This window comes from Bufo gargarizans, chromosome 1 (assembly GCF_014858855.1).
Source record: "Bufo gargarizans isolate SCDJY-AF-19 chromosome 1, ASM1485885v1, whole genome shotgun sequence".
NCBI lineage: Eukaryota > Metazoa > Chordata > Amphibia > Anura > Bufonidae > Bufo > Bufo gargarizans.
Genome location: NC_058080.1, coordinates 13,283,523 through 13,309,945, shown reverse-complemented (window position 1 = coordinate 13,309,945; position 26,423 = coordinate 13,283,523). Strand labels below are relative to the sequence as shown.

Genomic DNA, 26,423 nt, shown 5'->3' with positions numbered 1-26,423 from the left:
TTATAGTAGTTATATTCCTGAACATAGGAGCAGTATTATAGTAGTTATATTCCTGTATATAGGAGCAGTATTATAGTAGTTATGTTCTTGTACATAGAAGGCACTATTATAGTAGTTATATTCCTGTACATAGGAGGCAGTATTATAGTAGTTATATTCTTGTACATAGGAGGCAGTATTATAGTAGTTATGTTCTTGTACATAGGAGGCACTATTATAGTAGTTATATTCTTGTACATAGGAGCAGCATTATAGTATTTATATTCCTGTACATAGGAGCAGTATTATAGTAGTTATATTCTTGTACATAGGAGGCAGTATTATAGTAGTTATATTCTTGTACATAGGAAGCAGTATTATAGTAGTTATATTCCTGAACATAGGAGCAGTATTATAGTAGTTATATTCTTGTACATAGGAGGCAGTATTATAGTAGTTATATTCCTGAACATAGGAGCAGTATTATAGTAGTTATATTCCTGTACATAGAAGGCACTATTATAGTAGTTATATTCCTGTACATAGGAGCAGTATTATAGTAGTTATATTCTTGTACATAGGAGGCAGTATTATAGTAGTTATATTCCTGAACATAGGAGCAGTATTATAGTAGTTATGTTCTTGTACATAGAAGGCACTATTATAGTAGTTATATTCCTGTACATAGGAGCAGTATTATAGTAGTTATATTCTTGTATATAGGAGGCAGTATTATAGTAGTTATATTCTTGTACATAAGAGGCAGTATTATAGTAGTTATATTCTTGTATATAGGAGGCAGTATTATAGTAGTTATATTCTTATACATAGGGGCAGTATTATAGTAGTTATATTCTTGTACATAGGAGCAGTATTATAGTAGTTATATTCTTGTACATAGGAGGCAGTATTATAGTAGTTATATTCTTGTACATAGGAGCAGTAAGCAGTATTATAGTAGTTATATTCTTGTACATAGGAGCAGTATTATAGTAGTTATATTCTTGTACATAGGAGCAGTATTATAGTAGTTATATTCTTGTACATAGGAGCAGTATTATAGTAGTTATATTCTATTACATAGGAGGCAGTATTATAGTAGTTATATTCTTGTATATAGGAGGCAGTATTATAGTAGTTATATTCTAGTACATAGGAGGCAGTATTATAGTAGTTATATTCTTGTACACAGGAGCAGTATTATAGTAGTTATATTGTTGTACATAGGAGCAGTATTATAGTAGTTATATTCTTGTACATAGGAGCAGTATTATAGTAGTTATATTCTTGTATATAGGAGCAGTATTATAGTAGTTATATTCTTGTACATAGGAGACAGTATTATAGTAGTTATATTCTTGTACATAGGAGCAGTATTATAGTAGTTATATTCTTGTACATAGGAGACAGTATTATAGTAGTTACATTCTTGTACATAGGAGCAGTATTATAGTAGTTATATTCTTGTACATACTGGCAGTATTATAGTATGAACCTTTGGCAGTGACTGGAGATGCCCCTCCACCTCTTTGACTATTGTTACTTCCAGCTCCTGTATCTTTGGCCTTCTCCATCGAGGCTAATCTGTGTGCTGTGTTGTATAACTGCCGCTGAATTGTAACCTTTGTTTCTTTTCCCAGAGTCCATTTAATAAGATTACTAATTGGTGCTTTGCCATCCTCACCGTTCTACTTGCTTGAAATGATATTGCTGCAGTTTTTATTGGCAGTGCAGGCTGAGACTATGGGTAATACCTATAAAAATGCCTGGAGACTCTTCGAGCCTGTTTGCATCTCCATGGCTTGTGCCCGACCTGTCCCGCTGCTTGCATCGCCAAACACTACACCATGTGGACAGAGTTCAAGACACACAGATATAGCAGAGCTGAACCTGTCACTTACTGTCTGTTTTTCCTATGTGACTAATGTCATGATTTGTGCCAAGTTTCAAGGGCGGAGGTAATTTCAGCTCTTTTGTTTTGACAAACACAGCTCTGCTACATCTGTGGTTTTCAATAAGGAATATATGGCCCATAAAATGTATATTGTACAGATTATACCGGATATGGAAATGTCACATTTCTAAAGCAAGTAGAACCGCCATCTACCCATAGAGGGTGCTCTATAAGGATGACACCTGCCTTCTGCTAATAGGGATCTCCTTGTGCTTTACAAGAGCACCACAAGGCCCAGCATGCGTGGTCGTAGCAGTACATTTGCTTTGCACTATGCAGCGGCAGATCTATATTATTGTGGACATTCGGAAGGTCTGATGGATCTAGTGGCGTTCACCAGTACAGGGGTAAATCAGCCGCGCAGAATTGCCTAACCACCCGCCTCACCGCGTGTAATCCGCTACGTAGTTTCTATAACATGGATTGCGCGGAAACTTCGGTCAGGTCCATGGATTGACAAGCCACCAATCCACCAATTCACCCCAGAAATCTGAGCGTGTACCTCCGATGGATCCAGAGATCTCCTCATTCATTGCAGCTCAGGGGCGTGCTCCTTCTCAGAAGGTGTGTCCTTTCATCTGATGGAAATCAGCGCGTATGTTAGGGCTCATGCACGCAAACGTATTTTCTTTTTCCGTGTGCGTTCCATTTTTTTTTGCGGACCGTATGCGGAACCATTCACTTCAATAGGTCCGCAAAAACAACGGAAATGACTCCGTTTGCATTCCGTTTCCGTATGTCCGCTTGGCCGTTCCGCAAAAAAAATAGTGCATGTCCTATTATTGTCCGCAAATCACGATCCGTAGCTCCATTCAAGTCAATGAGTCGGCAAAAAATACGGAACGCAAACGGAACACGTCCGTAGGTCATCCGTATTTTGCAGATCCATGCCCACTTTGCCCGTGTGTTTACTGTTTGCAAACATTACAGTAATGATAACAAACTTCCTGTTTCCAAAAAAACGGATCGCATACGGAAACTCACTACGGATATGTTAGGTTTTGTGGCATAACGAAAAGGATGCGGCCACAAAACAGAAAAAAAAAATCTCCGATACGGAACAACGGATCCATTAAAAACGGACCTCAAGACTACAACGGTCGTGTGCATGAGCCCATAACCACAGTGAGCTGGACAGAAAATGTATAAAAAGGGCAAACAGCAGGTGGCGCTGTACAGATTTTAGCGAATACCTCTATGCTAAATATGTAATTACTTGCAATTACAAATGTAGAAGTTTGAAAATGTAGAATGTTTTTCAGGAGGCAGCCCCTTTACATGTTCTTTATAGGGGTCTTATCGGGATTATATATAGATATGTATATGTGTGCGGGGGCAGAGGCGCTACACCTGCACACGCTCCAGACACATTCTTCTCCCCTGTGCCACCAGACTTAAAGGGTTTGCCCAAAATGAACAAAAATCGGGGCACAAGTATGAGATGGTGTAAAATAACAAAATAGGCTTAACTTACCCGTAGAACCGCGCAGGCACTGCCGTTCCAGTGTTACCTATGACTAGGGATGAGCGAACCCGTGGAAGTTTGGGTTTGACCCGAACTTCACTTTATTATTTTCGGTTATAACATGGTTACAGCGGAAAATAATAGCATTCTTAAGACATTTAGGGGTTAAAAAACAACATCTGGTGAGCGCGGTGATGTCATTGCAGGTCCTACTGAAAGAAGATAGAAGACACTGCGGCAGCGGGATCAAGTAGATGAGGTGAGTTGTTGTGTTGTTGTTTTTTTTTAACCCCTAAATTGCCATACTCTTTCGCATTCTGTCTTAAGAAAGCTATTATTTTCCGATATAACTGTGTTCTAACGGAAAATAATAAAATCACCCGAACACCGGACCCGATCTTCAGTGAAAAATTCCAGGTTCGGGCACCTGAACTCACTTTGCAGTTCGGGTTCTTTCATCCTTACCTATGACCCTTGTTGAGCCGCAGTGATGACCTCACATCGACACGTTGAGGACATGGCAGCAGCGGGGCGGTGACTGGAGAGGTGATGACCTCACATCGACACGTTGAGGACATGGCAGCAGCGGGGCGGTGGCTGGAGCGGTGATGACCTCACATCGACACGTTGAGGACATGGCAGCAGCGGGGCGATGGCTGGAGCGGTGATGACCTCACATCGACACGTTGAGGACATGGCAGCAGCGGGGCGATGGCTGGAGCGGTGATGACCTCACATCGACACGTTCAGGACATGGCAGCAGCGGGGCGGTGGCTGGAGCGGTGATGACCTCACATCGACACGTTCAGGACATGGCAGCGGCGGGGCGGTGGCTGGAGCGGTGATGACCTCACATCGACACGTTGAGGACATGGCAGCGGCGGGGCGGTGGCTGGAGCGGTGATGACCTCACATCGACACGTTGAGGACATGGCAGCGGCGGGGCGGTGGCTGGAGCGGTGATGACCTCACATCGACACGTTGAGGACATGGCAGCAGCGGGGCGGTGGCTGGAGCGGTGATGACCTCACATCAATACGTTAAGGACATGGCAGAAGCGGGGCGGTGGCTGGAGCGGTGATGACCTCACATCGACACGTTGAGGACATGGCAGAAACGGGGCGGTGGCTGGAGCGGTGATGACCTCACATCGACACGTTGAGGACATGGCAGCAGCGGGGCGGTGGCTGGAGCGGTGATGACCTCACATCGACACGTTGAGGACATGGCAGCTGCGGGGCGGTGGCTGGAGCTGTGATGACCTCACATCGACACGTTGAGGACATGGCAGCTGCGGGGCGGTGACTGGAGCAGTGATGACCTCACATCGACACGTTGAGGACATGGCAGCTGCGGGGCGGTGGCTGGAGCTGTGATGACCTCACATCGACACGTTGAGGACATGGCAGCAGCGGGGCGGTGGCTGGAGCGGTGATGACCTCACATCGACACGTTGAGGACATGGCAGCAGCGGGGCGGTGGCTGGAGCGGTGATGACCTCACATCGACACGTTCAGGACATGGCAGCAGCGGGGCGGTGGCTGGAGCGGTGATGACCTCACATCGACACGTTCAGGACATGGCAGCGGCGGGGCGGTGGCTGGAGCGGTGATGACCTCACATCGACACGTTGAGGACATGGCAGCGGCGGGGCGGTGATGCCTATTTTGTTATCTTTTTTATTGCTCGAGGTATTTGGGATCTTTTTCTCCTCGTACACACCGTCACTTTGCATTCACTTTATATCGGGTGTCTTTTCATCACCTCATTTCTCTTCTCTTCCTACCTCTTCATGTGTCATTCGTCTGTTTTTCTCTTCTCTGGTTTTGGGTCGGCGCATTATTTTTGTGACCCCTCTGAATTTTAGATTTCTCTTTCTATTAGATGTTTTTTTAATCTTCTTCTGACATCTATGTCTTTTGTTTTTTTCTTTTTGAGAATGCAGTATCCTTTCTTTGATTCCGGGCGTGCACACAATTGTCGGTGTGTTCCCGGAGGTTGTGCAGTGTGGCGAGTACAAACACCGCTTGTCCTGGGCTCCTGTGTTCACTCACAACACGACTCACTGTGATGTCAACAGACCCGACCGCCGCCACCCGCCTCGGGTGTTTACAATACAGAACCACCTGTCCTGACAATGTCACCCACCCAAGGGTGCAAATTCCAGGCACTTACTGTAATCGACTTCTGTATATTGTGTCAGCAATAGCTTCAGAGGGGAGAAAGTGCAGCGCCCTGCGCTCACCAAACCTCACTTACACCTGGAGTCACCCCCGCACCCAGGGTAATGTCCTGCCTGCCGCCCCCTATCCTAGATACATAGATACCATGGCTATATACATGTAGAACTAGAAGTAGCAGCACACCACTATATGCACTGGGGGCGGTGGCTGCTGTCTGCAGTCTCTGACCGCTCCTTTAGCCTAATTTTCCCCCTTCACTTCTTCATGTGCTTTATTTATTTATTTATTTTGTTATGTTTTTATATACTTCCTTCCTCGAGGTACTTGGGATATTTTTCTCCCCTTAGGATCCAGATCCGGCAATCTGTATGCAAACGGAAACCATTTGTAGACGCATCCGGATCCATCTCACAAATGCGTTGCAATACCGGATCCATCTCTCCGGTGTCATCTGGAAAAACGGATCCGTTTTTCCAGGTCTGCGCAAGGGCAGACCGGAAGACCGGATCCGTCAATGCGGCAATTTTATTGCACTAATGCAGCACTAATACATTATAATGGAAAAAAATTTCGCCAAGTGTTCAGGATTTTTGGCCGGAGAGAAAACTGCAGCATGCTGCGTTTTTTTCTCCGTCCAAATACCGCAAAATGACTGAACTGATGCATCCTGAACCGATCTCTCTCCATTCAGAATGCATTAGGATAAAACTGAAGCGTTTTTTTCCGGGATTGAGCCCCGAGGACGGAACTCAATACCGGAAAACCTTGACGCACGTGTGATAGTACCGTAACTCACCATTACTTGCTTCTTTTTCGATATTTTGTACTCACTTTATATCGTGTGTTTTTATATCCCCTCATTGGTTTCTTCTCTTATCTGGTTTTCGGTTGGCGCGTTATTTTTCTGACTCCTCTGAATTATAGATTTCAGTTATTTTTATGTTTTTAATCTTCTTGTGATATCTTTGACTATCTCTTTTTTCTTCTTCTTGGGAATAAAGTATCCTTTTGTTTTTAATACCGGGGGTTTACAGGTGAAAGTCCGACCTGCCACCCCCGTCTGCCCCCCTGTCCCAACCTAAAGTCATATCAGCACACGCCCTATGCATTACCATGTAGAAAGCATGCTGACCGCTATCCGCCCGGATAAAGGGGGGTTCTCCCATGAAAATCAGAACCAGCCCTGTACCTCACAGGGATCCAGAGATCTCCAAGTTCATTGCTCCAATAGCTCGGCTAGATCTATATCGAGCTGATAGTTCAGGGGGAGTGTCCTTTCTGCTGCAGCTCAGGGGAATGTCCATTCTGCTGCAGCTCAGGTGCATTTACTTTCAGCTGCAGCTCAGGGAGAGTGTCCTTTCTGCTGCAGCTCAGGGGGAGTGTCCTTTCTGCTGCAGCTCAGGGGGAGTGTCCTTTCTGCTGCAGCTCAGGGAAGTGTCCATTCTGCTGCAGCTCAGGTGCATTTACTTTCAGCTGCAGCTCAGGGAGAGTGTCCTTTCTGCTGCAGCTCAGTGGGGGTGTCCTTTCTGCTGCAGCTCAGTGGGAGTGTCCTTTCTGCTGCAGCTCAGGGGGAGTGTCCTTTCTGCTGCAGCTCAGGGGGAGTGTCCTTTCTGCTGCAGCTCAGGGGGAGTGTCCTTTCTGCTGCAGCTCAGGGGGAGTGTCCTTTCTGCTGCAGCTCAGTGGGAGTGTCCTTTCCGCTGCAGCTCACTGGGAGTGTCCTTTCCGCTGTAGCTCAATGGGAGTGTCCTTTCTGCTGCAGCTCGTTCTCCCTATCACACCTCAGGAGGCAGTCTAAGGATGGAACTGAGCCTGCACACCCACCGCTGTTTGGTGGACAAAGACATAAGGGAAAGAACAAACAGCAGGTGGCGCTATACAGATACATTTTATTATACAACTCACCGACTATACCACATTTTGATTTTTCAAATGACAGAACTAGTCAGATCCTGGTGCTGGTTTAAAAACTACAGAATATTTTTCACGGGTTAACCCCTTTAAGACCATTTTTTTTTGAGTAGTAGTCACAGCTCTGCTCCTCCTACCACCCGTGTATAGAAAACCAAATAAACTGTATAACTTTACACAGGAAATGTAAAATCCAGAAGGTTTTTAGGACAAATTTTTATGTTGTTTTCAATATATTGAAGGGATATGGCGGCATATACGTAGATATAGTGGTCTCATGCATGATGTATATGGCGGATGGCAGTGCTCGGAGGCGTAGCCTATAGGACGTATTACGGACCCCCTAGAGGAGCAGAGACCCTCAAAGATTCTGCACTTTTTCGAGTTTCTTTTTGGAGGATATTTGTTCATAGAAGATTCTTTTTTATTATTACGGTGAAGTATCAGCTTCACCCCCAGCGCCGCGCAGTCTACCGACCTTTACATTGTCCAGCACCACCAAGGGCCCGTTAACACCGCACACCGTCCGGTAGCCTGCGAAAGAGATAAAAAATCATAAAAAAATGTTCTGGATTTATTGAGTGTAGACATATAGTGCGGTCTTTCTTTACCCTTTCAGGTGTTTATTATTCTTATTTCTTCATTTTATTATATAAACATGGTTTTCTAATGGATTCCATTATTTTTGTTATTATATTTCCACGGACTGATTTTATTGCTTTTCTTGGACTCTACAGCGTTATATTTTGTCATCGTCTAATTTTATGTTTTTTAGCTTATGCTTTCATTACATTTTAATATATTTCATTATTGTTTGATTTTATAAAATTTTTGGGCTACAATTTTGTTCGATTTAACTTTAGCAGTGTTTGATTTTAATATATTTTTATGCTATGATTTCATGATCGTTTATTGTTTGATTTTATCATATTTTTACGTCTAGGATTTCAATAATTATACTTAGATTTTATTGATGTTAGATTTTATTATATTTTTGCATTTCTAATTTTATTATTGATTGATTTTATTATATTTTTGTATTTATAATTTTATTATTGATTGATTTTATTATATTTTTGTATTTATAATTTTATTATTGATTGATTTTATTATGTTTTTGTATTTCTAATTTTATTATTGATTTTTTTATATATTTTTATGTTGCAGTTTCCTTATACTTTATTACATTTTATTATTGTTTGATTTTATTATATTTTTATATTTATAATTTCATTTTTACTGATTGGATTTTATTATTCTCTGATTTTATTATATTTTCGTGTTGCGGTTTCCTTTTAATTTATGACATTTTACAATTGTTTGATTTTATTGCATTTTTATGCTTATCATTTCACGATAGTTTAGTTGTTTTTTTTGCTCATATTTTTTATTAAATAAAAGCTTAATAAATGTGTTTGTGTCTGTTTTTTGGACTCAAAAAGGGCGCACATTTGTTGTGCAAGCCACTTCCGCCAAATTTGCAACGTTTGGGAATTTTCCGCCGCTGCCGCATGGCTCAGAAAAGTGGGCGGGGCTTTGCTGAGAGGGAGCGGCCTAGTCAGTCTGACATATTTATCATCATTTACGCCAGTCCACGTGTCGCTTTCACGTTGTGGTGCACATCAGATTAGGACTGGCTGATGATGCGCGGTTCTTAACAAATTTATCCCAAATGTTTTCCAATTCTTCACCATTTTCAAGATCTCTGCTTGCTGTCAGTAAACTAAAACACTTGTTTTTGCATTCAGAGCTGCAGGCACCGTAGACAGCTGGTCCTAAGGAGTAGGTAGAGCTGCATCCGGTCTAGGCAATGCTCGGCAGCTGCACGCTTCTCTCTGGGCGTTTGTTACACTGTATCAGTCTGGAGTTCAGGCTGTATCAGGTCTCAGCTGAGAGCAGGACTGAACAGGTACCGAGTCTCTGAATGGAAACGAGTGGGTTCTCAGTCACTGACAGCAAGCAGAGCTATTGTAACATACATTAAACTATAGATGGTTTCATTTCTGCCCCGGTTAACAGCAGAAAAACCTTGAAAAGAAAAATGATTTTGCTAATCTGACCTGAGAAGTAAAATATAACCGGAATACAGGGAGATTTTTTGAATTTCAAATATTTTTATGACTTTTTTCTCCTGTGTGGTAATAATAATAGTAGTCGTCGTGCGGAGCAGATTTGTGAATTTCTTGCCCCTTCTGTCCAAATCTTACAATAAAGATTCTGCTGGGCAGTAAAATTCTTATTATTTTTGTCTTAAAAATCTAAAATAACGATCTTATAAAAACATTTTGTTATTCTGTGTTTATTTTTTGACATATTTTACTTTAGAACGATTTCCTATTAATTTGCCATAAAAAAAAACAAAAAAAAACAAGGAGACTTAAGAAAGTGAAAAGAGATGAAAAAGTTGTTACCGGGAGAAATGATGTAAAATAAACGACATTTCTTATAAAATAAGATAATAATAATAATAATGTGGCCGATTGTACAGAATTCCCGGACAATGCAGAAGCCTGAGAGGGACGGACGGGGTCCGATCACAGGGGGCGCAGACAATCCTGCCTCATTCCTCGGATAAATGCAGAGTGTGGGTGGGCTGCGGGTAGGGGGGCGACGGCGAGTCTGTAGAGAGAACAAGTCTTTCAAGCTGACCCTGTGCGCGCACCGAATATCACCGCGCCTGTCACCGGGAGTCACCGCAGAATAAGGCCACATTAACCCACCGCTGGGAGAGATAGAGAGATAGATAGATATGAGGATAGATAGATATGAGGATAGATAGATAGATAGATAGATAGATATAAGGATAGATATGAGGGAGTATAGATAGATATGAGGATAGATAGATATGAGGATAGATAGATATGAGGATAGATATGAGGATAGATAGATATGAGGATAGATAGATATGAGGATAGATAGATATGAGGATAGATAGATATGAGGATAGATAGATATGAGGATAGATATGAGGATAGATAGATATGAGGATAGATAGATAGATATGAGCAGAGATATGAGGATAGATAGATATGAGGATAGATAGATATGAGAATAGATATGAGGATAGATAGATATGAGGATAGATAGATATGAGGATAGATAGATATGAGGATAGATATGAGGATAGATAGATATGAGGATAGATAGATATGAGGATAGATAGATATGAGGATAGATAGATATGAGGATAGATAGATATGAGGATAGATATGAGGATAGATAGATATGAGGATAGATAGATATGAGGATAGATAGATATGAGGATAGATAGATATGAGGATAGATAGATATGAGGATAGATAGATATGAGGATAGATATTAGGATAGATAGATATGAGGATAGATAGACAGATAGATAGATAGATATGAGGATAGATAGATATGAGGATAGATATGAGGATAGATAGATATGAGGATAGATATGAGGATAGATATGAGGATAGATATAGATAATGTTTAGTAGAAGCTTCTATCTTCATTCTTGAGAATCAACGTCTTTATCCTTTCATCTCACTGAGGCTTTATTGACACTGTGGCCCCTATTGGCAGGGCTGGGCCCCTCCAGTACACAGTAAGGCCTCATGCACACGACCGTTGTTTTGGTCCGCATCCAAGCCGCAGTTTTTGCAGCTCGGATGCGGACCCATTCACATCAATGTGTCCGCAAAAGATGCTGTCCGCATCCATTGCTCCATTCCGTGGCCCCGAAAAAAATATATACCCTGTCCTATTCTTCTCCGTTTTGCAGACAAGAATAGGCAGTTATATTAATGGCTGTCCGCGGTGTTCCGCAAATTGCAGAACGCGTGCGGACGCCATCCGTGTTTTGCTGATCCGCAGTTTGCAGACGGCAAAACACACAACGGTCGCGTGCATGAGGGGGATTTCCTGTGATTGGCCGGTCTCCGACACCTGTGCCCTAGTGATAAAGATCCTCGGTTATTCCTACATTTCTCAGGACACCTGGACGGTGGTCCCGAGCGGTAGACCCCGAGAAGGAGCCTGTAGGAAGCTTGGGAGGGTCCCTGGAAGCTGGTAGCTTTTCCGCTCTCTCCTCTGCCCTTTGCACCAGAGCCATTGTGCGATGTGTCAGCCGGGAGCGGTGGTGACAAGCCAAGCGGCCTATCCGCAGCCAGCGGCCCCTGTGAAAAGCCCGGCAGGGAATCTCATGCTATGCCACTAATTAAGCCTGGAGCTCGGGGTTCCCATACACACCTGCACAGTCATGTGAGCGAGAAGAAGAAAGACCTATAGAAAGGCCGGAGCTGACCGAGCGTGAAGAGAGACAGGAGCGAAACAAAAGGTGGGGGGGGGGGCAGCGAGGCCTTGGCAAGACAGACACAACCGCCGATACTTCATCGGGCCTTTCACTTGCAGGAAAAGATTAATTTGCAAGTGTCGCTGCTTCTTTTGTTGCTGTCCCATTTGTGTGTCCTTTGTTTCGGACTTTGCGGTACAGGAGGAACAGGAGGACGCTTTTTTTTTTTTTAATGGTTCTAATGGCATCACCTACGTGTGCCAAAAAAACGTATCTGCAGCAGCATCGTGGTCCAAGAGCTCCAACAGGTCCCCTGAATGACCAGGCTTAGGAACAGACTGACTAGGACCACCCAGTGTCCCCGGTCTCAAGTCAGAAAGAAGTTGGTCAGTTCTGCTCATCCCCGGTTCATGAAGGGAACGCTAGAACAGTTCAAACTGACACACCGATGGAGCTATTGGAGAAAGAGCAGTCAGATACATGTAGATTGATATTTGACAAGGGTTAATCTTAGCAGTTGTCGGCCATCTTGGCGAGAGTTGATACAGAACTGTTCTTCCGTAAAGGAGTTATCCGGGTTGTGCCACGTTCCGTTGGGGCAGCCACTACCATAAATCAAGAACTCGTTGCGCATGAGTCTGATTCTCTTACTAGCGCTGTGGCGACAGATTCAGACTCCCGCATGCGCTGTGGGCTGATCCCGGAGGTGGCTGCCACTAGGGAACGCAGCACAATCCGGATCACCCCTTTAATATGGCGAATGTTCACTGATTAGTCCGTCTTTATCACACTTCTGATACAGAGCTCCAAATCCCCTGCTCAGATATAAATATTGGAATTCTCACCACCTGCGGTCACCACTAGGGGGAGCTGGACAAATGTATCAACAGCCTGACGGCAAAAAAGATGCAAACGGGGGCGGGATAGATGTGGAAATAGGGAATGTTTTCAGTGCACCCCCACTGATGTGTCCTTTACCTTTCCCCTTGTCTTGATAAATCCTGATACTCTGTCGGGAGACATTTACTCTATATGTGTCTCTGTGTGGCCACCCAGTGGTTGTGAGGAGCGTTGCAGGCTGTTGAGGGTTTTTCTAGGAGTTGCATCTAAATGGTGAGAAATTTGGGGGACTTGAAGGCAGTGACCGTATGGACAGCAGGTAAATGCGCAACACCTCCGGTATACCAGGCAGCACACAGTGACGACTGCGCAGCTCTGTGATGACAAAATAGCTGAACAAGCACAGGCCGAGTCGTCAGCCGCTCCGCTCTCGCTCGAGCTGGAAAATTTTTGCTGGGGAAGAGACAAAAGCCGGGGCTGGGGACTGGCTGCCAATTCACGGAGCTGCCAAGCCAAGAAAATGAGCCAAGTGGGAGTGGGAGACGCCTCAAAGGCAGCAATTCGGGAAGGTGCCAGAAAGCAATGACTTTGATGTACAGGGAAATGAGAGACAAGGGATGGCTCCTCCGTGGACACATGCCAGGCGGCCAATTTTATCTGCTGGTGCAGAGCATTCCGGGTAGCGGCTCTCCGGCAGTGGAATTCACACATGATAATGTGGCCAGGCCTGAGCGTAGTGATGTGCTCAGATGTAATGCACAGCTTTTTGCAATTGTTTGCTAGGATGCTCATATCCTCTGTACTGCTGGGGAAGGGGTGTTCTTTCCATAATCAGCATGAGACTTCCTACAAGTATCGATGCTGAATGCTGGAAATGAAGAGCCTTCTCAGTTTGGACACATTGGGACGCCAGGAGGTCCACCGCTAAGGCTCCATTCAGATGTCCGCGTGTGTTTTGCGGATCCACGGATCCGCAAAACACGGACACCGGCAATGTGCCTTCCGCATTTTGGGGACCGCACATCGCCGGTACTAATAGAATATTCCTATTCTTGTCCGCAATTGCGGACAAGAATAGGACGTGTTCTATTTTTTTCGGGAACGGAAATGCGGACCCGGAAGTGCGGCCCTATAGAAATTAATGGGTCTGCAATTCCGTTCTGCAAAATGCGGAATGAAATTGCGGATGTGTGAATGGGGCCTAACTAGTGTCAAGTGCATAAATGAGGGAGTACCTGCGGTGTGACCTTTATGACTATGTTTACACCAGACTATGGACTGATTACACCGTTTACACTAGATTATGGACTGACTGACCTCAGTGTTTACACCGGATTATGGACTGACTGTAGAGTTTACACCTGACTATGGACTGACTGTAGAGTTTACACTAGACTATGGACTGACTGTAGTGTTTACACCGGACTATGGACTGACCTCAGTGTTTACACCGGACTATGGACTGACCTCAGTGTTTACACCGGACTATGGACTGACTGTAGAGTTTACACCTGACTATGGACTGACCTCAGTGTTTACACCGGACTATGGACTGACTGTAGAGTTTACACCTGACTATGGACTGACTGTAGAGTTTACACCAGACTGTGGACTGACTGTAGAGTTTACACCAGACTGTGGACTGACTGTAGAGTTTACACCAGACTGTGGACTGACTGTAGAGTTTACACCAGACTGTGGACTGACTGTAGAGTTTACACTTGACTATGGACTGACTGTAGAGTTTACACCTGACTATGGACTGACTGAAGAGTTTACACCTGACTATGGACTGACCTCAGTGTTTACACCGGACTATGGACTGACTGTAGAGTTTACACCTGACTATGGACTGACTGTAGAGTTTACACCTGACTATGGACTGACCTCAGTGTTTACACCTGACTATGGACTGACTGTAGAGTTTACACCTGACTATGGACTGACTGTAGAGTTTACACCTGACTATGGACTGACTGTAGAGTTTACACCTGACTATGGACTGACCTCAGTGTTTACACCGGACTATGGACTGACTGACCTCAGTGTTTACACCGGACTATGGACTGACTGACCTCAGTGTTTACACCGGACTATGGACTGACCTCAGTGTTTACACCGGACTATGGACTGACTGTAGAATTTACACCGGACTCTGGACTGACTGTAGAGTTTACACCAGACTATGGACTGACTGTAGAATTTACACCGGACTATGGACTGACTGTAGAATTTACACTGGACTATGGACTGACCTCAGTGTTTACACCGGACTATGGACTGACCTCAGTGTTTACACCGGACTATGGACTGACTGTAGAGTTTACACCGGACTATGGACTGACCTCAGTGTTTACACCGGAATATGGACTGACTGTAGAGTTTACACCGGATTATGGACTGACTGTAGAGTTTACACCTGACTATGGACTGACTGTAGAGTTTACACCGGACTATGGACAAACTGTAGAGTTTACACCGGACTATGGACTGACTGTAGAGTTTACACCTGACTATGGACTGACTGTAGAGTTTACACCCGACTGTGGGCTAACAATATAATAACATTTGCAAAGACAGGTGCACTCTGCGGTCTTACTAAACCCTTATACTGATGTTAAAATTGAGAGATTAGCCAACATATCCTACTGTGGAGGACATGTCTGAGCCCGAGCACCGCGCCAAGGTTTCTCAAGTAGCTCGGGACCTTACACTCACCTACCTGTGCCGTATGGGCAATACCAGGGGCCAGTGGGCGAATTACAGGAGCGTAAGGTCTGACTTATAGTGAGGCCTGGGCCATATCAGCCAGTCTTGAGTGGGACTCACAGACTCCTCCCATTGCAAGAATGGCTACATGCTGGAGGTAACTAGTGAGTTGGCTATGAGTGGGACCTTACGCTCCTGTAATTCGCCCACTGGCCCCTGGTATTGCCCATATGGCACAGGTAGGTGAGTGTTAGGATCCGAGCTACTTGAGAAACCTTGGCGTGGTGCTCTGGCTCAGACATGTCCTCCACAATAGAATATGTTGGCTAATCTCTGAATTTTAGCATCAGTTTGAGGGTTTAGTAAGTCTGCAGAGTGCACCTGTCTTTGCAAATGTTATTATATTGTTATATTGGTTATGACATCCACATAATTGCTATCTTGTGTAGGATGTCTATCGTGGTACTTGTGGTTCGCTGCGGGCATCCTCCACTGTATGCATTTTTGCTGGGGATCGCCATTAGCAACGGGCTACAAGTGCAGGATTTTCTCCCCTGTTTATATATGCACAACTGCATGTGGGTTTGAGCACCTCCTGCCTGTTTAACACCACGCCATTTTTTCTGTTGGTTTGTAACTGTAGAGTTTACGCCAGACTGTGTACTAAACTGTAGTGTTGACACCAGACTATGGACTGACTGTAGTGTTTACACCAGACTGTGTACTAAACTGTAGTGTTGACACCAGACTGTGTACTAAACTGTAGTGTTGACACCAGACTGTGTACTAAACTGTAGCGTTTACACCAGACTGTGTACTAAACTGTAGTGTTGACACCAGACTGTGTACTAAACTGTAGCGTTTACACCAGACTATACTAACTGTAGAGTTTACGCCAGACTGTGTACTAAACTGTAGTGTTTACACCAGATTATGGACTGACTGTAGTGTTGACACCAGACTATGGACTGACTGTAGAGTTTTCACCAGACTGTGTACTAACTGTAGAGTTTACACCAGACTGTGTACTAACTGTAGTGTTGACACCAGACTATGGACTGACTGTAGAATTTACACCAGACTGTGTACTAACTGTAGTGTTTACACCAGACTGTGTACTAACTGTAGTGTTTACACCAGACTATGGACTGACTGTAGAGTTTACACCAGACTGTGTACTAACTGTAGTGTTTACACCAGATTATGGACTGACTGTAGAGTTTACACCAGACTGTGTACTAACTGTAGAGTTTACACCAGACTGTGTACTAACTGTAGTGTTTACACCAGACTATGGACTGACTGTAGAGTTTACACCAGACTGTGTACTAACTGTAGAGTTTACACCAGACTGTGTACTAACTGTAGTGTTTACACCAGACTATGGACTGACTGTAGAGTTTACACCAGACTGTGTACTAACTGTAGAGTTTACACCAGACTGTGGACTGACTGTAGAGTTTACACCAGACTGTGTACTAACTGTAGCGTTTACACCAGACTATGGACTGACTGTAGTGTTTACACCAGACTGTGTACTAACTGTAATGTTGACACCAGACTATGGACTGCCTGTAGTGTTTACACCAGACTATGGACTGACTGTAGAGTTTACACTAGACTATGGACTGACTGTACAGTTTACACTAGACTATGGACTGACTATAGAGTTTACACTAGACTGTGTACTAACTGTAGAGTTTACACCAGACTGTGTACTAACTGTATCGTTTACACCAGACTGTGGACTGACTGTAGAGTTTACACCAGACTGTGGACTGACTGTAGAGTTTACACAAGACTATGAACTGACTGTAGAGTTTACACCAGACTGTGTACTAACTGTAGTGTTTACACCAGACTATGGACTGACTGTAGTGTTTACACCAGACTGTGTACTAACTGTAGTGTTTACACCAGACTATGGACTGACTGTAGAGTTTACACAAGACTATGGACTGATCAAACATTTATGTCCTATCCTAATGCCCCTGACATTATATTTTCTGAATGTCTACCAGACTATGTCAGTCCAAAGTCTAGTATAAACCCTGAGGTCAGTCAGTCCATAGTCTGGTATAAATCCTGCGGTAAGTCAATCCATATTCTAGTGTAAACGCTGAGGTCAGCCAGTCCATAGTCTGGTTTAAATGCTGTGTTCAGTCAGTCCATAGCCTAGCGTAAACACTACGGTCAGTCCATATTCTAGTATAAACGCTACAGTCAGTCCATAGTCTGGTGTAAACACTACGGTCAGTCCGTAGTCTAGTGTAAATGCGGTGGTCAATCAGTCCATAATCTGGTGTAAACTTTGCAGTCAGTCCACAATCTAGTGTAAATGCAGCAGTCATCCAGTCCATAGTCTGGTGTAAATCCTGCAGTCAGTCCATAGTCTAGTGTAAACATTGCGGTCAATTAATATCATAACTGATCCCCTAAACAAATTCTTCTAGACTTCTGGTCTGGGTTCTCTATTAGATAAGATCTTGTACTATCACCCCACCCCCCGAAATACAGAAACCAGACCTAACCTCATAAAAAAAAAAAAAAAATTTAGATCAGAACCGCTAAATAATACAGAACTGGACTAGACCCTCCAAATAATACAGTCCAGAATCCTCCCATGGTTTACAGTCTCAAGAATTTACCTCTTCTGCTTACAGACTCTAGACCAAATCCCTTCCAGTTAAATACATTTGCTCAGTATTATGAAATTGTCCGTATCAACACCCAGGAGCAGAGGAAAGCATAGAAACGAGGAAAATTGTGTATGTGGGGCATGCAGTACATATACCACCTGCTCTGGAAGTCGAGAAACCCCCCCCTTTGGAAGTCTCATAGTAATTGTAGATGACCTAGCGAGTGTGCATATGACTACCTGCACAACAGACCAGACCCCTTCTGTTTACAGACCCCCGTTCAGTGTCAGGACATTGTCTGTGGCAACACAAAGTAGCAGATGAAAGAAAATAAGGATAAATTAATATGCGGGGCACATGGGCGATATACCAGCTTCCACAGGAGTCTGGGACATCGTCCATTCAACTGGGACTTTCCCAGGCATTCTGGAAGCATTGTCAAGTATGAATATGACTACCTGCACCATATCCCAAAATTTTTTTATAGACCCCAGACCAGACAAGTAGATTCCTACAGTCATCTTCAGTCCTAGGCTATGCTGGGATTGGAAAGAATGGCAGAACCGGGGAGAGATATATGTTGAAGAACATCATCATCCAGCAGATTGGAGGCCTACACTAGATCATCAAGCTATGACGTGACAAGAATAGGTGTCTGTGACCAGTGCGAAGCGTCTTACATTCTGTTATTATCACTGGTCTCTGGCTCCTAAGATTGATGTCATATAATCTCAGGATGACTGGAATTTACAGATCACCTGGTGACATCCTGTGTTCTCGGGAATATTGATTCATCCAATATTAGTGCTAGGTGTGTAGGTGACAGGTGTTCAACTAAGGACAACTTTATTTTTTCGAAAATTATAGTTCTTTTTACGCTTTTAAGTACAGACTAGAAACGCAAGTCCTATGACTGGAGCCCTCTGTCCTCCCAACAGTCACTATCCTCATGTCTGCATAAATCACAACACAGCAAAGTCAAGCCAGGTTATATGTGGACATTGATGTGGATGGGGACTGAGAGCCACACAATATCCCTATACTAAAGCCAGAGCAACGACCAGGATTGTCCTGAGGAGCTGCAGAGTCCTGGGATCGTGCCACCAAGTATCTGGAGAAGTATTAGGAGTTTAGGGATTACTGCCATTTTTTACATAGTTCTCCATTTTTCTAAGCTCTCTCAATTGCAGAGGATCTCCCAGATGCCTTACATAGTTACATAGTTAATACGGTTGAAAAAAGACATACGTCAATCAAGTTCAACCAAGGGATCGGTGGGGACGCGAATCCCAGAAGGAAGTGAGACTCAGATTTCTAAAACGTTTTCATAAGCATTAATGTTTTTTACTTTTAAGAATTCGTCTAAACCCTTTTTGAAACTGTCCACTGTTCCTGCTGTGACCACGTCCTGAGGAAGTCTATTCCACGGATTCACAGTTCTCACAGTAAAAAAGCTTTGATGCTTCTGGAGACCAAACTTTTTCTTATCCAGTCGGAGGCAGTGCCCCCTTGTCTTTTGAGCACATTTTACATGGAACAGCTTTTCGCCGTATTTTTTGTATGGCCCATTTATATATTTGTATAGCTTAATCATGTCCCCCCTTAGACGTCTTGTCTCAAGACTAACTGGTCTATAATTACCTGTGGAGGACCTTGATCCTTTTTTGAATATGGGCACCATGTTTGCCTTGCGCTAATCACTTGGCACTGTACCAGTACCTAGAGAATCCTTAAAAATTAGAAACAGGGGCACAGCAATGACTGAACTGAGCTCTTTAAGCTCTCTTGGGTGTAATCCACCTGGACCCAGAGCTTTGTTCACATTTACCCTATTTAACTTGGACCATATCTACAGTTAGCCAATTGAGTATATCACTGGATGCCTGCAAGAGTATGAAAGTGTCCACAAAGTCGGGAGTGTGACCTCAGCTATGGTTGATGATTACTTTCATCAGATGAAGAACACTTTTACCATGCTTATACCTGAAGATCATTACTGGGAGAAGCCATGACTTTAGAGCAGCCACTCACAAGGCACCTCACATGAGACACTCTGGATGGGACAATTACAAGTCAAGTCTTTCTTGCTAGATAGGTTACCTGATGATAAGCGGATCCCATCATGTCCTACTGCTGGAACCTCCATTGATCAGGTACTTAGGCTGTCCATGTAATGTACAAAAACACTGAGTCCTAAAGACCAAGACCTCAAGCGCTCTGTTCTCAGCTATCTCCATCAGTTAAACAGAGCTGAATGGACATCTAAAACTGCTGCGCCTTTCAAACCAGGGGGGACAGGCCCAAATCCTAGGTTGACCCTCAAATTTCAGCCAAGGAGACTCTCTTCTCTGTGGAAGCCATGAAAAATCCCTAGGACCACCAAAAATCTGCATCGAAAATTCCCACTGCATGAGAACAGAGTTGTGGAAAACCCATTCAGATGCATGGGATACAGACTGTGGTCAGAGCTGGTGTGAATTTCCATGTCAAAGCCAACATATGTGAACATAGCCTAAGAGTACTTGAAAAATAAAACTGTAGGGAACCCTTTTATTATAGAAAATGAATCCCTTGAGTAGAAGGACAGGGTCTTCAGTCCCTAACAAATTGGGAAATATTGATGACCAAGGCTGACCACAGTAGTGCGGAGTTGCGGACCGCATTTGTCACGTTCTTTTAAGTCAAGAAAGGGGGGCCAATGGTAACCAGAAAATGGTCTAAGTCGTCCCGTTTGGCCATCCAAAGGTGTCTAGGTTATGACCAGATCAAGCTATGAACAGCCGAAAAAAGATGAAAAAGAAGATGTTTCGAGGAGAACAATCAGGTTTGATGAAGCAGAGAGCTGAGGCGCAGTAATGAGCTGCTAATCATTTTCACACCATCAGGCATGGTATGTGATAGAGGAGAAGCCATGAGCCGCGGGACCCCGTACTCCTATAAGAATTATGTCACATGGAATCAGGTCTGCTTGAGATCATCCAGGAAACAAGTAACACAGCTGCATGGACCCCGCCCCGAGTCCCCCAAATTCTTTATGTCTCAAGAATGGCCAGGAAGAATCTGAAGTGACCAAAATGCCACTAAGAACAAAGAAAAGAAAATATCTATCTATTTATCTCATATCTATCTCTCATATCTATCTTCCTTCCATCATCTATCTAGGGTGAATAAAAACAGGTCCACCACCATTCCCCTGACTTGGAGTGCTGTCCCTTTTTGCCTTTTTGATACTTGGACCTAGAGCCAATGGTCTGGGAGGATTTGCTTTCTGTCTTTTCTTTTATAGTATCTATCTATCTATCTATCCATCTATCTATCTGTCTGTCTGTCTGTCTGTCTGTCTGTCTGTCTATCTATCCTTCTATCTATCTATCCTTCTATCCATCCTTCTATCTATCTCTCTTGCTGGCCAGATGAGGGGTCTGGGGATGTTTGGGCAGGGAGGGCGCTCTGATTACTGCGAGGTGTAGACAAGATGCTAATTGTGTGGCTGCTCTAATTATGCGGAGCTGACCGCTGCCCCCGCAGCTAATGACCAGATGGTGAGATGCTGGAATTACTTCACCCCCAGCCCCGCTAATGAATGGCAAACTGCTGCCAACTTCCATTCCGGCCTGATGGGGGAGCCGCTGACCTCAGCCCCCTGGTGCCGGGCCAGGACCACAGGTGGCCCCCAACCCCCACAGATATTAGCCCAGAATTATATGGCAGGTCATGGGGCATTGTCTGCACAGGGTAGGCTGAGATACACCGGACTGAATCACACATGATAGGCTGAGGTACATCAGACAGTATCACACATGATAGGCTGAGATACATCAGACAGTATCACACATGATAGGCTGAGATACATCAGACAGTATCACACATGATAGGCTGAGATACACTAGACAGTATCTCACATGATAGGCTGAGATACACTAGACAGTATCTCACATGATAGGCTGAGATACACTAGACAGTATCTCACATGATAGGCTGAGATACACTAGACAGTATCTCACATGATAGGCTGAGATACACTAGACAGTATCACACATGATAGGCTGAGATACACTAGACAGTATCTCACATGATAGGCTGAGATACACTAGACAGTATCTCACATGATAGGCTGAGATACACTAGACAGTATCTCACATGATAGGCTGAGATACACTAGACAGTATCTCACATGATAGGCTGAGATACACTAGACAGTATCTCACATGATAGGCTGAGATACACTAGACAGTATCTCACATGATAGGCTGAGATACACTAGACAGTATCTCACATGATAGGCTGAGATACACTAGACAGTATCTCACATGATAGGCTGAGATACACTAGACAGTATCTCACATGATAGGCTGAGATACACTAGACAGTATCTCACATGATAGGCTGAGATACACTAGACAGTATCTCACATGATAGGCTGAGATACACTAGACAGTATCTCACATGATAGGCTGAGATACACTAGACAGTATCTCACATGATAGGCTGAGATACACTAGACAGTATCTCACATGATAGGCTGAGATACACTAGACAGTATCACACATGATAGGCTGAGATAGACTAGACAGTATCTCACATGATAGGCTGAGATATATCAGACAGTATCACACATGATAGGCTGAGGTACATCAGACAGTATCTCACATGATAGGCTGAGATACACTAGACAGTATCACACATGATAAGCTGAGATATATCAGACAGTATCACACATGATAGGCTGAGATACACTAGACAGTATCTCACATGATAGGCTGAGATATATCAGACAGTATCACACATGATAGGCTGAGATACACTAGACTGTATCACACGTTATAGGTTTAGATACACTAGACAGTATCACACGTTATAGGCTTAGATACACTAGACAGTATCACACGTTATAGGCTTAGATACACTAGACAGTATCACACGTTATAGGCTTAGATACACAGAACAGTATCACACATAACAGGCTTAGATACACAGAACAGTATCACACGTTATAGGCTTAGATACACAGAACAGTATCACACATGACAGGCTTAGATACACAGAACAGTATCACACATGACAGGCTTAGATACACTAGACAGTATCACACGTTATAGGCTTAGATACACAGAACAGTATCACACATGACAGGCTTAGATACACAGAACAGTATCACACATGACAGGCTTAGATACACTAGACAGTATCACACGTTATAGGCTTAGATACACAGAACAGTATCACACATGACAGGCTTAGATACACTAGACAGTATCACACATTATAGGCTGCGATACACAGAGCAGTATTGCACATGACAGGCTTAGATACACTAGACAGTATCACACATTATAGGCTTACATACACTAGACAGTATCACACATGGTAGGCTTAGATACACAGAACAGTATCACACGTTATAGGCTTACATACACTATACAGTATCACACATGACAGGCTTAGATACACAGAACAGTATCACACATGACAGGCTTAGATACACTAGACAGTATCACACATGACAGGCTTAGATACACAGAACAGTATCACACATGACAGGCTTAGATACACTAGACAGTATCACACGTTATAGGCTTAGATACACAGAACAGTATCACACATGACAGGCTTAGATACACAGAACAGTATCACACATGACAGGCTTAGATACACTAGACAGTATCACACGTTATAGGCTTACATACACTAGACAGTATCAGACATTATAGGCTTAGATACACAGAACAGTATCACGCATGACAGGCTTAGATACACAGAACAGTATCACACATGACAGGCTTAGATGAACTAGACATTATCACACATGACAGGCTTAGATACACTAGACAGTATCACACATGACAGGCTTAGATACACTAGACAGTATCACACGTTATAGGCTTAGATACACTAGACAGTATCACACATTATAGGCTTAGATACACCAGACAGTATCACACATGGTAGGCTTACATACACCAGACAGTATCACACATGGTAGGCTTAGATACACTAGACAGTATCACACATGACAGGCTTAGATACACCAGACAGTATCACAGGTTATAGGCTTAGATACACCAGACAGTATCACACATGGTAAGCTTAGATACACTGACTATATAACAATCTCCCAGATCATCAGTAAATGAGGGCAGCTTTTTCCCGCCTGTGCAGATAGTCTACTAGTTACACAGTGAGAGGTACTGTCAAGGATTGCTGGGACTTGTAGTTCTAGCACATGTCAGGTACTTACAGAGTCTGGGGTGGGAAATGTAATTTCGGGTGACGGCCATGGCGTGTTCCCTGGCTGCTGCCATGTGGTCTTGGTGGCCATTGACTCTCATCTCCACTTTGGTAGCCATGCTGTGTGCGCAGTGAGCGTGCTGCTGTGTCTGTTATATAGGCAGGGCTCCTGTGTCTACTACACCCATCATCCAGGTGAGACTGACCTTCTCCAGATCCACCTGCCCAGAACATTGCTGTGTACTGTAAACCGACACACATCACTGCCCACAATGGCTTCGCCTCAACTCCTGCCACCACTGCTTAAAGGAGAACCCCTCCCCAATGCACCTTCATACAGGAGTAGTCCTGGCTCCTATAATGACCCCCCCCCCCCCCCTTAATTATACCACCAGTCATCAGCAGGAGTGGTCAGTGACTGGATCTGTAGAGCAGATGCATGTCAGTATGGCAGGGGTTAACTCCCTACTGAAAACACAGTTGAGCATGCATGTATGTGGGGTTAGGAGAGATGGCTGTCAGCTAAGGGGGGCTTAGAGGGAAGAGCGGTCCTCTCTATTTCTCTCTCTCCATGGAGCTTCTGGAGGTGAGGAGCACCAGCTACAAGGCATGACTAGCCCCCACACCCTACTAGACCTCCAGCGTTAACCCTGTCTAGCCCTAGGCCACCTAGAATGCTGCCAGTAACTCCTGACTTGCCCAGAACACCAGGAGGCTGACATTACCCCCTTACTAAACGGGTTCACCATGGATGCTGATATTAACCCCTCACTGCCCCAGAACACCAGGAGGCTGACATTACCCCCTTACTAAACGGGTTCACCATGGATGCTGATATTAACCCCTCACTGCCCCAGAACACCAGGGGGGCTGACATCAAAGTGACCCTTCCGTTTAATTAGAGAGAAGAGTGTGTCTCTATAGTTATCTCTCTCCATGGAACTTCTGGAGGTTAGGAGCACCAGATACAAGGCATGACTAAGCACCCTCACTCTGCTAGACCTCCAGTGTTAACCCTGTCTAGCCCTAGGCCACCTAGAATGCTGAAAGTAACTCCTGACTTGCCCAGAACACCAGGAGGCTGACATTACCCCCTTACTAAATGGGTTCACCATGGATGCTGGTATTAACCCATTACTGCCCCAGAACACCAGGAGGCTGATATTACCCCCTTACTAAACTGGTTCACCATGGATGCTGACATTGACCTCTCACTGCCCGAGAACACCAGAGGTGCTGACATCAAAGTAAACCTTCAGTTTGATTAGAGGGAAGTGTGGTTCTCTATTTCTCCCTCTCCATGGAGCTTCTGGAAGTGAGGAGCACCAGCTACAAGGCATGACTAGCCCCCACACCCTACTAGACCTCCAGCGTTAACCCTGTCTAGCCCTAGGCCACCTAGAATGCTGCCAGTAACTCCTGACTTGCCTAGAACACCAGGAGGCTGACATTACCCCCTTACTAAACGGGTTCACCATGGATGCTGACATTAACCCCTTACTTCCCCAGAGCACCAGGAGGCTGACTTTACCCCCTTACTAAACTGATTCACCATGGATGCTGACATTGACCTCTCACTGCCCGAGAACACCAGGGGTGCTGACATCATAGTGACCCTTCAGTTTGATTAGAGAGAAGAGTGGTTCTCTCTATTTCTCCCTCTCCATGAAGCTTTTGGAGGTGAGGAGCACCAGATACAAGGCATGACTAACCCCCACACCCTACTAGACCTCCAGAATTAACCTTGTCTAGCCCTAGGCCACTTTGAATGCTGCCAGTAACTCCTGACTTGCCCAGAACACCAGGAGGCTGACATTACCCCCTTACTAAACGGGTTCACCATGGATGCTGATATTAACCCCTCACTGCCCCAGAACACCAGAAGGCTGACATTACCCCCGTTCTGAACAGGTTCACCATGGATGCTGACAATAACCCTTCACTGCTCCAGAACACCATGGGTGCTGACTTCAAAGTGAACCTTGAGTTCAATTAGAGGGAAGGGTGGTTCTCTCGGTTCTCTCAATTTCTCTCTCTCTCTCTATGGAGCTTTTGGAGGTGAGGAGCAGCAGATACAAGGTATGACTAAACACCCAAACTCTAGCATTAACTCTCTTCTAGCACTGGGCCACCTAGAATGATGCCAGTAACTCCTAGACCCTTAATGCCCCAGAACATCAGGGGTGCTGACATTGCCCCCTTACTAAACCGGTTCACCATGGATGCTGACATTACCCCCTTATTAAACCCTTAATGCCCC

The 26,423-nt window shown here is 44.3% G+C and overlaps 1 protein-coding gene across 1 annotated transcript in view; it reads right to left on the bottom strand.

Annotated features, from left to right (window-relative positions):
• Positions 1-24,336, bottom strand: part of ATP6V1B1 (ATPase H+ transporting V1 subunit B1) — a 60,305-nt gene extending 35,969 nt beyond the window's left edge. The window contains exons 1-2 of the mRNA XM_044301302.1: positions 24,174-24,336; positions 7,968-8,023 (exon numbers count right to left, since the gene is read on the bottom strand). Coding sequence (XP_044157237.1) covers positions 7,968-8,023; positions 24,174-24,282 — 165 coding nt within the window. The 5' untranslated portion in view covers positions 24,283-24,336. The remainder of the gene's footprint in view (positions 1-7,967; positions 8,024-24,173) is intronic.
• Between the last annotated feature and the right edge of the window lie 2,087 nt (positions 24,337-26,423).